The sequence below is a fragment of the Hylobates moloch genome, unplaced genomic scaffold, assembly GCF_009828535.3.
Source record: "Hylobates moloch isolate HMO894 unplaced genomic scaffold, HMol_V3 SCAFFOLD_23, whole genome shotgun sequence".
NCBI classification, from domain to species: domain Eukaryota; kingdom Metazoa; phylum Chordata; class Mammalia; order Primates; family Hylobatidae; genus Hylobates; species Hylobates moloch.
In genome coordinates, this window is record NW_026652298.1 from 30,887,464 (window position 1) to 30,903,498 (window position 16,035).

At 53.6% G+C, this 16,035-nt stretch overlaps 1 protein-coding gene across 1 annotated transcript in view; it reads left to right on the plus strand.

The window, feature by feature from the left end:
• The window catches only part of LOC116462743 (uncharacterized), a 152,186-nt gene that overhangs the window by 102,400 nt on the left and 33,751 nt on the right, over positions 1-16,035 (plus strand). The window contains exons 40-47 of the mRNA XM_058433936.1: positions 176-411; positions 494-655; positions 1,260-1,337; positions 5,135-5,342; positions 8,681-8,847; positions 10,240-10,352; positions 11,815-11,896; positions 15,795-15,932. Coding sequence (XP_058289919.1) covers positions 176-411; positions 494-655; positions 1,260-1,337; positions 5,135-5,342; positions 8,681-8,847; positions 10,240-10,352; positions 11,815-11,896; positions 15,795-15,932 — 1,184 coding nt within the window. The remainder of the gene's footprint in view (positions 1-175; positions 412-493; positions 656-1,259; positions 1,338-5,134; positions 5,343-8,680; positions 8,848-10,239; positions 10,353-11,814; positions 11,897-15,794; positions 15,933-16,035) is intronic.

A 16,035-nucleotide genomic window follows, 5' to 3' on the forward strand; every position in this document is an offset into this window, starting at 1 on the left:
TAACCTGGTATATTGGGGGCAGTAGGACCTGCAGCTGTGGGGCTCAGGGGATCCTCTAGAGAGTAGGTGTGCTGGCCAGGCCCCCGTCGTGTTCCCATCCTGACTAAATGCGGTGGACTGGGCTGAGTGGTCTGTGGGGCTCTGCCCACTCCTGCCCACTGGCCTCTTCCCCCAGGACTCCCCTCCGAGGCAGGGATGCACCTGTCTCTCACCCACGTGGCTTCCAACTGCTCAGCACGCCTGACACTGCAGAACACGGGGGGTCAGCTAGACGCTGCCTTTGGCCTGGAGGACTTGACCCCCGAGTCCCTGGGCCTCCAGCTCCGTGCCAGCCTCCGCCACACCCACACCATGCCCAGCCTCAAGCACTGGGGCCTCCCCTTCTCCTTAGACGGCCACGGGCACTTCCAGGTGAGTGAGGAGGGGGCTGCACCCGGGCCCTCTCGGGGGATAGTGGGTCCCAGGGACACCCAACAGCTTTGCTTCTGCCCAGAGTGTGGGACGCAGTCTGGCGGCCGGGCTGACGGTGATCTTGGATGGCGAGCAGCTCCGTGCAGCCCTGGAGAGGAAGGCAGAGGGTGGCCGCCAGGGGCTGGTGCTGGGGCTGCACCACGGCCTGTCGGGACTGCAGGGCACCCTGCCCTCCCAGCTGGAGGTGAGTGGGTTAGGTGCCCGCGTGGGCCAGGCTGCAACCTGCACCAGGCCCTTCCTGGTAGAATGAAGACGGTGGAGGCCCTGGTCCCTCAGTTCCTCCCTGGGGCCCCTACCCTGGAGAAGCCCCACACCCGCAGCTGTCTTCTTCATTGTTCTCAGAAATGAAAAGCAGGAAACCACCTCGGTGCCTGTCTCTGAGGGTGGCTAAACCATCCATGGTGGGAGAGGGAATGTGAGCAGGGCTCCTGGCCTGAAGCCAGGCTGCACCATCACTGACTGTGTGACCACACGCAAGATGCTTCCTCTTTCCCTGACTTGCGTGACTCAGTTTCCGCATCTGCCACCTCCTCCCATGGTTACTCTGTGGTTCAGTTAGCACCGTACCTGGCGTGGAGGCCCTGCATGCTGGGAGCTCCATTCACCTTCATTTGATGATGATGCTGTGGCTTCGCTCTCAAGTCTCTGTGCAAACCTCTGTTTGGGGTTATTTGCCCACGGTGGCTTCTCCAAAGGGCGGTGGGGTCAAGTGGGATCTTGACACCCACGACAGTCCACTCTGGGGTCAGGGAAGAAGCCAGCCCCTTCCCACCCACTGGTCTCTGTAGGTCAACTGCAGTGGAGATGCCTCGCCCACCCAGCTGTTAGGATGGTGCCAAGGGGACATCGCTGGGCAGCCTCTCGAGGTACGGGGTCTCTGTCCTGGGCTGGATGGTTGTGGTACATAGTGGATCCCTCCAGGGGGGCTGGCGCAGCCTGATCACAGGGGCTGCCTGTGGTGTGGCCCAGGGCTGAGGTCGCTGCCAGGAGATACTCACATGGTCCCCCTCCTTCAAGACCCCCCACATCCCTGGTGATATGCACCTGGACTCCCAGTTCCCAGGGGCATCAGCTCAACCTGACGGTCATTAAATGGTCCCATCTGCAAACACAGGTAAACACCAACTGGGACCCAAGGGTTGCAAGCCCACCTCTATCATGGGCATCTGGGGTGGCTGTGGGCATGTCCTGGCATCATGAGACAAGTGGACCGTGGAGCTCAGGGCTGGGGTGCAGCTCAGCTCAAGTGGCGTCAAGCTCTCTCTGCTGAGGGTGCAGGCAGGAAGCACAATGCCTTTCTCCTCGTCCTGTCTGCCTCCCAGCACTGCCACCCAAGTGTCATGGGCTCAGGCATTTCTATTTTGTGCATGGTATATCCCCAGGTTTAAGATGGGGCCTGGCATGTAGTAGGTGCTCAGTCAACATTTTTGACCCATGGAGTAGCAGTTCTTACCTCATAAAACAGGTGACATAAAACAGTGAGGGGCCTCGCCGCCTGCTGCATGCTCAGGCAGTGATCGCAGATGCTGCCGCTGTTGCTGCTGTTTCTTTTCCTTTCCTTTCCTTTTTTCGTTTCCTTTCGTTCCCTTTCCTTTCCGTTCCATTCCGTTCCATCCCGTCCTTTTCTGAGATGGAGTCTTGCTCATTTGCCCAAGCTTGAGCGTAGTGGCATGACCTCAGCTCACTGCAACCTCTGCCTACCAGGTTCAAGTGTCTCCTGCCTCAGCCTGCCAGGTAGGTGGGATTACAGGTACGCACCACCACACCCAGCTAAATTTTTGTATTTTTAGTAAAGACAGGGTTTCACCATGTTGGCCAGGCTTGTCTTGAACTCCTGACCTCAAGTGATCGGCCTGTCTCGGCCTCCCAAAGTGCTGGGATTACAGGCGTGGGCCATGCACCTAGCCCGCTCCCGCTGTTTCAATGAAAAACCTGCGTGCGTTGGGTACAGGGGTTGCAAACTTGAAGACTTTGGGGGCAGGCAGAGAAATGAAATGTGTCACTGGGCTGTGTGGGGAACTACAGAGTGTGTGCCACGTCTCAAACTCTCCACATCATATGTATCTCTTCACATTTCTTGTTGTAGTAAAATATGTGTAACAACGTAAAACCGTTTTAAAGTATACAACTCGGGGATGCTACATTTGTTCACACTGTTCTACAATCATCAGTGCTTGCAAGTTCCAGAATTTTTCATCACCCCAGTGGAAACCCCATACCCATCAGCAGTCCCTCCCGTCCCCTCCTCCCTGGTCCCCAGCAACCACGAATCTGCCTTCCATCCCTATGCGTTCGTCTATTGCGGAAATTTCATACAAACAGAATTATACAAGATGTCGTATATCCCAACACTTTGGGAGGCCAAGGTGGGTGGATCACTTGAGGTCAGGAGTTTGAGACCAGCCTGGCCAACATGGTGAAACCCTGTCTCTACTAAAAATACAAAAAATGAGCTGGGCGTGGTGGCGCATGCCTGTAATCCCAGCTACTTGGGAAGCAGAGGCGGGAGAATCATTTGAACCCAGGATGCGGAGGTTGCAGTAAGCCAAGATTGCGCCATTGCACTCCAGCCTGGGTGGCAGAGCAAGACTCAGTCTCAAAAAAAAAAAAAAAAAAAAAAAAAACACACAAGAAATACCAGAGTGAGTGACCACATTAAACTTATCAGCTGAAGGGCCATCAGTTTGCAACCCCTGGTCTAGGGTTGACTGGACCCTGGGAACGCCCAGTCCTGGGGGGAAGTCCAGGGAGCCAGCTGTGTGGTGATGAGGGCTCAGGCCTCAGTTGCCCCAGCCCTGCCCACTGGGGCTGGGGTGCATGGAAGCGCTCTGTGGGTAGTGACAGAGAGCTCAGCCCTGGCCTCTCTGCTGTCACACTGAGTCTCTGGATCTGCCCTGAGCCTGAGTGCCTGGGGCCCGTCTGACCTTGGCACCATCAAGGTCAGCGGTGACACTAGCAGAGGCCTAGCAGGCAGGCCTGGGTGTGGCCCAGTGTGGATGGGGACAGTTTGGCAGAGCTGGCCAGCAGTACAGAGCCCCTGAAACTCAGGACAAGTCCAGCCCTGGGCCCTGTGCTGTCATCCCAGAGGGTGGGTGGCACATGATCAGAGCCCAGCAGACCTGGACCTCCTGTGGGGTCCCACGGCAGAGGGCGCCGTCTTCTGCGTAGAGCGGCTTCCCACACACCCCGTACACAGGCACAACCGGGGAAGGCATTAAAATGCAGGTTTGATTCAGCAGGTTTGGCGTGGGGCCTGAGACCCTGCATTTCTCAGCCCGGGTGATGCCAACACAGCTGGGCCGCGGCTCATTCTTTGGGTTGCATTTTTTTTTTTTTTTTGAGATGGAGTTTCGCTCTTTCGCCCAGGCTGGAGTACAGTAGCATGATCTCGGCTCACTGCAACCTCTGCCCCCTGGGTTCAAGAGGTTCCCCCGCCTCAGCCTTCTGAGTAACTGGGATTATAGACACCCACTACCATGCCTGGCTAATTTTTGTATTTTTAGTAGAGACAGGGTTTTGCCATGTTGGCCAGGATGGTCTCAAACTCCTGACCTCAAGTGATCTGTCCGCCTTTGCCTCCCAAAGTGCCGGGATTACAGGCATGAGCCACCGTGCCTGGCCTCACTGAAGGTTTTACTGAGATGGTTGTGGGGTGGCATAGGAGGGAACTATATCTCACAGCAGAGTTTGAGAAACTTTTCCCATCAAGGGCCAGATAGTAAATGTCTTAGGCTCTGTGGCCCTGCAGTCTCTGCCGCAGTGCCTCCATTCTGCTGCTATTGTGTTGTGAAAGCAGCCACGGGAATAGGACGTGAACATGTTACCGGAACGGGGTCTTGATCCAGACATCAAGGGAGGGTTTTTGGATCTTTTGCAAGAAAGAATTCAGGGCTGCTGGTTGCCCATTTTTATGGCTATTTCTTGATGATATGCTAAACAAGGGGTGGATTATTCATGCCTCCCCTTTTTAGACCATATAGGGTAACTTTCTGACTTTGCCACGATATCTGTAAACTGTCATGGTGCTGGTGGGAATGTAGCAGTGAGGACGAACAGAGGTCACTCTCGTCACCATCTTGGTTTGATGGGATTTAACCGGCTTCTTCACTGCAACCTGTTTTATCAGCAAGGTCTTCGTGGCCTGTATCTTGTGCTGACCTCCTATGTCGTCCTGTGACTTAGAATGGCTAACCTCCTGGGAATGCAGCCCGGTAGGTCTCAGCCTTATTTTACCCAGCGTCTATTCAAGATGGAGGTGCTCTGGTTCAAATGCCTCCAACAAACAGGCAGGGCTGTGTTCCGATAACTTTATTTACAACAGATGTAGGCTGTGGTTTGCAACCTGTTTCGCACCAGCTGGGACATCTTGGTCTTCCCAAAGTCTTTCTCCAGCCATCCTCCCCAGGCCCACGCTCCCCTGCCTGCCCTGCTTCCTGATTGGTTTCTCCGTGTTTTCTCTGCGGTCTCCTGGGTGCATGTGTAATTAGCTGGAGTTAACCACGTTGGTCATCAAACCTGCTCCTTCAAGAGGGTCTCAGTTCCTCCCGCCACAGTGATGTGGATGGCACTGATAACCGCAGGGTTTGTGGGAGCCAGTGCCAGCTTGACCCGGGCTGGCTGTCTCTGCACAGGGTGGTCCAGCGTCTCCTCGGTGTCATTCCAGGTTTCTGTGGACATTCACAATGGCAGCTCCAGCTTCAAGCATTCTGGGCACATCCTGATGGGGCCCACATTCCTCAACTACTCTGTGAGCTGCTGTTACCATGATGGGCACCTGGAGGTCTCCAGCCAGAGCTGGCACAACAGTGAGGCTTTGTTGTGGGCGGGGTTCCCAGGCGAGGCCTGCCTCAGCGCTGAGCTGCAGACACACGGTAAGGCACTCAGCGCACAGCCCCGGGACTGGGGAGCTGGCTTCCTCCATGCCTGGGCCAGCCCAGCAGCCTCAGGCCTGGACCCAGGTGGCACCCTCATCAAGCCCAGTGTGCCTCTGGGCTCCAGGACAACCAGGACAGCCTTGCCCATCGATGACCTAACTCCCGAGGCAGGTGGATTAGGTTTCTAGGACTTCCACAACAAAGTCCCACACACTGGATGGCTTAAAACGTAGAAATCTTAGCTAGGTGTGGTGGCGCATGTGTGTGGTCCCAGCTACTCGGGAGGCTGAGGCAGAGGATCACTTGAGCCAGAAGGTTGAGGCTGCAATGAGCTATGATTGCAACACTGCGCTCCAGCCTGGGTGACAGAATGAGACCCTGTCTTAAAATAAAAACAATCCACCGTGGATTGAGGGCCCGTCCGACTTGAATATGACCTTATTTTTGGTTAATTACATCTGTAAAGATCTTGTTTTTAAATAAGGTCATATTCACAGGACACAAGGTGAGCAGGGCAGGACTTCAATATCTCTTTTTGGGGGACACGATTCAACCCATTATGGCGGGAAGATAAAAACAAGAGGAGCCAGCAATGGCTGAGCAGTTACTGCATACATGCCAGGCAAGCTGTGTACACAGGAGAGCTCAATACAGTACAGCCGTCCCGATCACACAGGCAGAAAGTCGAAGCTCTTAGAGGAGCCTGTGAGCCATCAGAATCCACACCCTTCCCCCATCTGACCTCGTCTCCCAGCCCCCAGCCCTACTTGTTCCACTCCTTGCTATTCTTCAACACGCCAGGCTTGCTGTGTCCCCAGGACCTTGGCATGGGCTGATCCTGTTGCCTGGAATGCGTCTCTCCCACACGCCTGCCTGGTTCTGTCACCTCCCTTAGGTATTTTTCCAATGGCATCTCAGAGAGGCCTCTCTTTTCCACCTCCCCATCCCCTACCATCCCCTCCCATCCCCTGCCATCCCGCTCCCCAGCTCTGTCATTTGAACACACTGTGTAGCATACAAATACCTTTGTTTCTCATTCTTTCTATGCTAGAATCACCAGAATATGTGGTCCGTGAGGGCAGGGATGATTTTTGTCTGCTTTGCCGTAGGATACATAGTAGGTATCGAATGGGTGCGTGAATGAGCTTATGAGGTAGGGTTAGGAACGCCATTCCCATTCTGCAGATGAGGAATGGAGGCGCAGAGAGGTTGAGTCACCTGGTCCAGGCCACACAGCTGGTAATGACGGAGTGAGGATTGAACCCAGAGCCATCCTCTGACCCCGACATAGATTATGGAGACTTGGCTCTTGACCATTCAGGACCCCTGGGACCCCTGGGACTCCCCGCTCCCCTAGGGCATCTTCTGTTGGCCTCAAACTTTTTTATTTTGGGGGCCGGGTGCGATGGCTTATGCCTGTAATCCTAGCATTTTGGGAGGCCAAGGTGGGTGGATCAGTTGAGGTCAGGAGTTCGAGACTAGCCTGGCCAACATGGTGAAACCCTGTCTCTACAAAAAAAATTAGCTGAGCATGGTGGTGCATGCCTGTAGTCCTAGCTACTCAGGAGCCTGAGGCACAAGAATCACTTGAACCTGGGAGGCGGAGGTTGCAGTGAGCCGAGATCACGCCCCTGCACTCCAGCCTGGGCCACAGAGTGAAACTCTGTCTCAAAAAAATAACACCTTGGGAGGCTGAGGCGGGCGGATCAGGAGGTCAGGAGATCGAGACCATCCTGGCTAACATGGTGAAACCCCGTCTCTACTAAAAATACAAAAACTTAGCCAGGTGTGGTGGCGGGCGCCTGTAGTCCCAGCTACTCGGGAGGCTGAGGCAGGAGAATGGCGTGAACCCGGAAGGCGGAGCTTGCAAATGAGCAGTGATCGTGCTACTGCACTCCAGCCTGGGCAACAGAGCAAGACTCCGTCTCAAAAAAAAAAAAAAAAAAACACTTTATTTTTGGCCCTCAGCTTCCTGAGGGGTGAACAGAGGACAGGATCACATGGGGCAGTTGTCCCCAGTCTGAGTTGACCCCAGGGTTTGTTAGGGACATGATAGCCAAGCCAGGGGAGACCATTCCGACCACCTCCACGCCGCTCTGGTTCCCGACCCAGGATGCCTGGTATGGCCGCCGCCAGCCAAGAGTGACCTCTCCCTTCTCCCCCTGCTGTCCGCAGTCTGCTGTCCCCACCTCCCAGGGACGCTCTCTGCCTGTCGTTAACGTTCTTGGTGTCTCTGACAGCCGGGTGCTCCCAGGTGTGGGGATTATGTGCCCTGTCTCCTCGTGCCCTGCACGTAGTAGGTACATGTGGTGGAATGTTGAACGAGGAAGGAAGGAAGCATTTCCTAAGGCCTCCTGCATGTCCCACAAGTGGGCCTCTCCCATGTGTTACCCCATTCACTCTGGACACTTTTTTCCTTTGAGGAGGGCAGGCTGAGCTCGTCCACCCTGCTCGCCAGATGGGAGGTGCTGGAGCCTGGCTGAGTGTCACTTGGGCCTGAGCCGTGAGCTGCACCCCGTGGGAACCTGGCATCTGACATAGAGTCGGCGCCATCTGTTTGCTCTAGGGCTCCCAGACCCAATGGGCTTCTCTGTGTAGCAAAGGGAGATTAAGTCAAAGAAGAAACTCCTAACTGTGCGCCAGAATCTCTTGTTCTGCAGGGGGTGATGGGAAGGACGGGACCCTCCAGCCAGGGCCAGGTGGCTGCAGGTGGATGTCAGTGGCCACAGTGGCCATTTGTGGAGAGCAGACCTCATGCTGATTCCTCGGCAGGCTACTCCTCCGATAATCCTCAGGAATCCCTGCAGAGAAGACTTTCATCCCGCAGTCATTCAGAAAGCACTCACTGCACCCCCGCTGTGTGTCAGGAGCTGTCCTAAGAGAAACCCCGCCCCCAGGGGCTGACCTTCTGGTGGGGTGAGAGTTTAGGGGGCAGGAACCTAACAAGTAGGTGAGCGAGGTCATTTCAGGTTGTGCTGGAAACCACACTCCAGGGAGATGGGATGGAGGATGCCTGGCAGCAAAGGACTGGGAGGGACTTTGGATGGGCCATCAAGGGAAGCTTCTTGGAGGAGGTGTCACTTCAGCACTTTCAACTTCAATGAGAGAAGGAGCCACCCAGGCCTAGATCCTCAGGGACAAATTATGACAGATGATGTCAGGAGGCTCAAAGGGGTTGACCCCACCCAGCGCCCATGCCATGGCAGCCTCTCCCTTTCCTGCTGGTGTTGTGTTTGAGGGCCACAGGGCATGGCCTCTCCTGTAGTCTGGTGTTTACTGGGATGGGAAGGGAGGTGAACCTGTCTTCAGTAGCCCATGCCATTCTGTGTCTCTAGAGACCCAGATCCAGGCCAGGGTGGCCCTCCATGGTGGGGACAGTGATGTCAGCATGGACCTGGCAGCCCTGGTGGCTCGGCCACGGCACGGCCCACTGCAACTGGTGGCCAATGCCAGCCACGCAGTGCCTGCTCTCCAGAGGCTGGGCCTGCCCTTCACCAACCAGGTAAGGAGTGGATGGGGCAGGGCCTCCCTCCAAATTCTGTCCCCTCTGTCCAATTCCTGGTGTGCAGAGGACCCGCTGTGTGCAGGGTGGGTGGGGAGGACCAGGCCTTGGGTTTCCCTAGTACTTGACGATTTATAAATGCTTCATTCATAACCGCTGTAACCAGGTCTGCTGAGCAGTCTCTGCATCTCCAGTCACAGGGCTGGTGTGGATGGGTGTTCTGGAGCCTCGTCTGGCTCCTGCCCTGCGTCCTTCTGCCCTGCAGTCTTGGGTCAGAATCAAAGCTCCTGCTTGTCAAGCACCTGCCCCGTGCCCAGCCCCCTTCAAAGGGTTTATGGGCGGTCGTTAGTCTCATCCTCCTCACGCTCCAGAGAGAGGCAGGATGGCACCGTCCTTACCAAGGCCCTCTCCGGCGTTCAGATCCCAGCTCTGCTGCTTGCCAGCTGTGTGGCCTTGGGCAAATTCCTTCACCTGTCTGTGCCCTCATCTCCTCATCTGTAAAACGGGGATGATGATATTACCTCTTATGTGGAGGCTGTGAGGATCGAGTGAGTTCATCCCGTTAATGCCTGAGTAGATGCTTAAGCACCTGCTGTGATGAAGGCGAAGATGAAGAAGAAGATGCTGATGGTGCGACAATGATTATTATCATCGTCATCATCATCATGTCTGGGTCACACGTGAGAGTGTGGGTGATTTGCTCAAGGTCACCTAGCAAGTAAGCAGCAAAATAGGGACTCAGACTTGGCACCCAGGCCCTTCCTCACTGTGTCGTCCTGCCTCGGTGAAGAGGAACCCACATGGGGCCATGCCCTGACCACTGTCACTTGGCTTGAACTCGTCCTGCTTGGGTGGGCCCTCCTTCTCCAGGAGCCACAGAGTGTATTCCAGAGCCAGGCGCCAATGCTGCTTTCACACCCTCCTGTTTCAGATTCCCCAGCAATCCCTGCCCCAGTCCACTCTGCTGTGGGAGGAGGGAGCAGCTCCCGGGGGGGTCAGGCGGCCAGGATGTCACCCCTCCTGCAAAGAATCTCACCCCTGTACCCCACAACTGAGTGGAGTGGATACCCCGTGCCCCTGACATCATCTAAACCCTTTCCTGGCCTCGAGGTCAGGTGACAGGGAGCCCTCCCGGGAGCACATTCTCTGCCGACGTCTGGGCTGCAGGTGTCCTTTGGGAGTCCTCGGTGGGCACTGCCAACCTGAGCTGCAGTAGGGGCTGACCCCGGCCCTGCATCCCCAGCACCCGTGAGACTGTTGGATGAGACACGCCATGCTGGGGTTGGGGACAGGGTTGTGCTGGGCTGTAGAGCTTGGCTGGGGTTCCCACCCGGCCTGTGAGGCTCCTCAGCTGTCTACACCCACACATCTCACAGCCTGCTCCCTCCGCAGCTCATGTTCCAAGGACTCTGGGAGGCAGAAGAGATGAGCTCCACGCTGCAGCTGACCTGCGATTCTCAGGCCACCTTTGTCCTTGACGTCCGTGGCAAGAACCAAGCAGTCAGGTGAGGGGGCCCCCAGGAGGAGAGGAGTCAGGGGGAGGAAGCATTGGCTGGGCACCTGCTGTGCACCGTCGCTGGACACAGCACCTCTCAATCCTCTGCTCAGCCTCACTGCATACATATGGGCAGGGAGGCTCAGAGAGGCCACGCGACTTTTCCAAGGTCAAACAGCTATAAAAATCCCTCATCCTCTCCGGGCAGGGCGCTGATGAGTTCTTGGTCTCAGAAACTAAGTGCATCCCAGGCCCCAAACACTTATTAGTAACTATCAGTGCCCTTAGGGCTGGGGGCCTGGTGAGGTGCTTGGTGCTCTTACGTGTGCACTAAGTCAGGGGCCACCAGCCAGGCTGTAGCGCTCAGGTCTCAGCAGGGAAGGAGGGGTGAGTAAGCCACTTGCTGAAGGGGTAGACCAGTGGTTCTCACCTAGGGGCGACTTTCCCCCCAGGGACTTTCAGCAAAGCCTAGGGAATTTCTGGTTGCTACACTGGGTAGGAGGACGCTGTGAGGGTCAGTGTATAGAGGCCACGGATGCTGCTAAGCATCTTACAGTGCCCAGGACACACCTACGACTGTGAAGTCCATGAGCCACGTTGTCAGCTGTGCCAAGGCTGAGACATGGAGGTGGAGAGGAACCTGACAGGAGGGTGCAGCACCCTGGAGTTAGCAACAGGGGAGACAGGCCTGGCACAGTGGCTCACACCTGTAATCCCAGTGCTTTGGGAGGTCAAGGTGGGCGGATTGCTTAAGCCCAGAAGCTCGAGGCAAACCTGGGCAACATAGTGAGATCCCCATTGCTACAAAAAAATCTTAAAAATGAGCCCGGTATGGTGACACATGCTTGTAGTCCCAACTGCTCAGGAGGCTGAGGCAGGAGGATCACTTGAGTCTGGGAGATGGAGGCTGCAGTGAGCAGAGATGTCACCACTGCACTCCAGCCTGGGCGACAGAGAAAGACCCTGTCTCTAGTGAAGAAGAAAAAAAAAAAGAAAAAGAGAAAAACGTGGAGACTATAAGCACCCTGGCCTGGAGGAGTGAAGGGAGGGGTGCTGTGTGAGGAGGATCCCTGGGAGGGAGCCAGGGGGGTAAAATCCTGCTGTCCAGACCGTCCTGGGGCTCCCATGGGACCAACCCAAGAAAGCTCATTGATGGACTCACGGAAAACTTGAAGCCCAGAGCCACGCTTAACCCTTGATACCAATGGGGAAACTGAGGCTCAGAGAGGGGCAACCAAGAAGCTTGCCCCTGGTGCCAGAGCTAGGCAGAGGCCAGGCTGGGACTCAAATCCAGGTAACTTGGCTCCAGAGTCCAGCCCTAACCAAGGCACCGTATGGCCCTTGGGCCTCGGTGTGATCCTGGCTATCTAACTCTCTCTCTCTGGAAGTCAGCTTGGTCTCGACCTGGCCCTGGGGGCACTCGACAAGGTGCTGTCTCGCCAGCTTCAGGCCTTCTCTTTCCTTCCTTCTAGCAAAGAGCTGCTGTTCTCAGGCCAGCATCGCCTCCCCTCCCTCCTGGGTCTCTGCCCCAGCTCAGCCTCATCCTCAGCTAAGGTAACTGTGCCCCAGCTGCCTGGCTCCTAACTGGTTCCAGACGCCCAGCCCGAGGCAAGAGGGGGCCAGGCCCCTCTGGGGAGTGTTAACGCATGCACATCTGTTCACCAGCCTGCAGCAGGCTCCGGTGGGCAACCCTCGGAAACCCCTGGCTCCAGCTTTCCCAAACATACCCAGGTTTACACTCCTGGGCCAGCCCCCCTGGCCCCCAGTCAGGCCCACAAGCCTTTCGGGAGATGGAGGAGGCCTCCTCACCCAGTGTCTGGTGCCTGGCATTGCCTCACCCAGCCTGGCACACTTGTAGAAGCTGCAGCAGATGACACAGTCCTTTGGAGCTGAGCCAGCGTCACCCCCATCTCTGCCCTGCATGCAGGATTCGGGGGTCGTAGGAGTGGACAGCAGGGCCTAGTAGTCTTAGGCCAGGTTCCTCTGTCCCTCCAAGCTGTCATTGTCTGTGCCCAAATCTGGAGCTCCTGGAGGGCATGCCTAGTGCCTGGCACAGGGCCCAGCACACAGTAGTTGTTCAGTAAAAAAAATAGGGCATGAATAGACGAGTGCATGCATGAATGGTCACATCTGCCAACTGGTCCCTTCATTTTCCTACCAGCTGCCATGTTTTGGTAGGCACTCTCCCAGCCCTGACCCAGGCCACCTTTGTCTACAGAGCGTGCGCTATGTGCTGGGTCCCCTGTCGCGTTTACACGTGATTTTGGATTTCCTCAAACTTCGCTACAACTGCACAGTCCTTCAGGGAACTTCTTTATTTATCTCTTTATTTTATTTTTTTTTTGAGACAGAGTCTCTCTTTGTCACCCAGGCTGGAGTGCAGTGGCACAATTTCGGCTCACTGCAACTTCTGCCTCCCTGGTTCGAGCAATTCTCCCGCCCCAGCCTCCTGAGTAGTTGGAATTACAGGCGTGCACCACCACGCCTGGCTAATTTTTGTATTTTTGGTAGAGACAGGGTTTCACCATGATATCCAGGCTGGTTGCAAACTCCTGACCTCAAATGATCCACCCACCTCGGCCTCCCAAAGTGTTGGGATTACAGGCGTGAGCCACCACACCCAGCCTTATTTTTTATTTTTAAAATTTCTTTTTGAGACAGGGCTTTGCTGTGTCACCCAGGCTGGAGTGTGGTGACGTGATCATAGCTCACTGCAGCCTCAAGCTCCTGGGTGCAAGTGATCCTCCTGCCTCAGCCTCTGGAGTAGCTGGGACTACAGGTGGTACCACCATACCTGGCTCCATTCCGGGAGCTTCTTAGTTTTTTCCCAAGTTTTATTTTGAGTCGTTTCAACCTATATAAAAGCTACTGTAGGACAGTGAACATTGACCAATTGTTAATATCTTTCCATCTTTTTTATCTATGTTACATAAATTTGTATCATGAGACACATTTTTTCTGTATCGTTAAGAATTAATATAGAGATGTTTCTGAAGACATCACCTTTTTACTCTGAAATACTTCAACTATTTCCTGTAACAAGGATATTTTCTGATTTAACACAGTAATTACAACATTCAGGAAGCTGAGCGTTGAAGTAATACCTTCATTTAATGTACAGCCCATATACAATTTCCCAGCTTTCCCGCTAACGTTCTTTCAAAAAACTTTTTTGTTTTGCTTTAAATCCGGGATGCAGGCCAAGATCACACAGCATGCGTAGTTGCCATGTCTTTTTAATTTTCTTAGACTAGAACAGAGGTCTACAAACTTTTATTGTAAAGTAAAATGTTGTGGGGGTTTCAGGACTTACGGTCCCTGTTACAACTACCCAGAATTGTCACTGTAACACAAAAGCAGCTATAGATGATATGTAAGTGAATAGACATGGCTGTTACAATAAAACTTTTTATAAAATCAGGTTGCGGGCCAAATTTGACCCAAAAGCCAACTCCTGATCTAGAATATTCTCCTTCTACACCCTACCTCTCCTTACCCAATGTTTTGTTTTTCTTTATTTTTTATTTTATTTTTTGCTTTTTTTGAGATGAAGTTTCACTCTGTCACCCAGGCTGGAGTGCAGTGGCGCCATCTCGACTCACTGCAACCTCCCCCCCCTGGGTTTATGCAATTCTCCTGCCTCAGCCTCCTGAGTAGCTGGGATTACAGGCGTGCACTACCATGCCTGGCTAATTTTTGTATTTTTAGCAGAGATGGGGTTTCGCCACGTTGGCCAGGCTGGTCTCGAACTCCTGACCTCAAATGATCTGCCCACCTCAGCCTCCCAAAGTGCTGGGATTACAGGCATGAGTCACTGCATCTGGCCCCCCAACATTTTATTATACAATTTTTTTAGACACCGTGAATACCCACATACCTAGATTTTCCTGTTTACATTTTATTTCACATAATCACATAGCTCTCCATCCATCCATCTTATTTTTGGATACATATCAAAGTAAGTTGCAGATATAATTCCCCCTAAACATTTTATTATCATTAACCACCTTAAAAAAAAGTCCCAACTGGATGCAGTGGTTCATACTTGTAATTCCAACGCTTTGGGAGGCCAAGGAAGGAGAATTGTTAGAGTTCAGGAGTTCAAAACAGCCTACAACCTAGGAAGACCCCATCTCTACAAACAATTAAAAAATTAGCCAGGCATTGTGCTGTGTACCTGTATCTCAGCTACCCAGGAGGCTGAGGTATGGGAGAATTGCTTGAGCCCGGGAGGTTGAGGCTGCAGTGATCTGTGTTCATGCCACTGCACACTCTAGCCTAGATGACAGAGCAGACAGACCCTGTCCCTGTCTTAAAAAAAAAAAAAAGAAAAGAAAAGAAAAAAAAAATCCTGCACTGACAATTTTGAAATGTCCAGGAAGTTATTTTGCAAAACATCCTCCTAATGTGGATTTGTCCGATTGTTTGTTGAAGATAAGATTCAGGTTGAACATTTTTGACAAGGGGTATCACTAACGTAATGACACATCTAGTGAGCTCGTTAAAAATACCAGCTGTTGGCTGAGTACAGTGGCTCACACCCATAATCCAGCACTTTGGGAGGCCGAGGTGGGCAGGTCACCTGAAGTCAGGAGTTCGAGACTGGCTTGGCCAACATGGCGAAACCCCGTCTCTACTAAAAATACGAAAATTAGCTGGGCATGGTGGCACATGCCTGTAATCTTAGCTACTCACGAGGCTGAGGCAGAAAAACCACTTGAACCCGGGAGGCGGAGGTTGCAGTGAGCCGAGATCATGCCACTGCACTTCAGCCTGGGCAACAGAGCAAGACTCCTTGTCAAAAAAACAAACAAACAAACGGCTCTTGAACATCTTCCCAGAGACTCCATTTTTGTAGGTTTTAAGTGGGAGCCCAGAATCTATATTTTTAGTAAGTTGCCCCCCAGTGATTCTTCTTTTCAGCCAACCTGGAACTTAGCACATTGTTTCATACAATTTTCACAACAACACATAATAAAATAAGTGTCCTTATCCCTGTTTTTGGATTAGAAGGCTTGGGTGGTTAAGGAACTAGCTGGAGATCACTCACCTCCCAGTGGTAGATCCACACTTGGAGTTCTGTTGTGTTTGATGCTGACAGGCACCCAAGCATAGTTCTTTCTGCTAGACTGCCCCCTGCTGTATGCAGCAGTACTACAACTAGAATTCTTGGCTGCTGGTGCCAGGCTGGTAGATATTTTCAAGTCAGTGTTATAGCAGGGAGGGCATGAGGAGATAGTTGCCATGGCCACACTTGGTGGCCTAACCTGAGGCTCCAAAACCTCGCATCATCAAAGTTCATCCAGCCCAGGGAGCTGTGGGTCTCTTGGGCCTGGGAGTTTGGGAGGCAGAGCCCTCGGCCTAGAGCCAGCATCTCCTGGAATGTTCCATCAAAGCCGTGATGAGGAGCTTTATCGTATGTTTTGTTTTTTTTTTTTCTCTTCTGACCCAGCTACACTACTCCAAGCGTGAGGTTCAGAGCATGTTCGCTCTGGGCGTGGAGGAGCGTCATTTTCACATCAGCACCCGGCAGGTAGCTGCTAAGGCCTGTCTCACCAATTTCATCAAACTGGAACAGACCTTGCTGCAGGTGTGTGGAGGTCAGCCCAGGGCCAGAGTACGCTGGGGTGGGGGGCCTCTGGGACAGCCCTTTGAGAAAAGAAAAATTGTCCTAGTGTCCTGGTTCCTGGGAG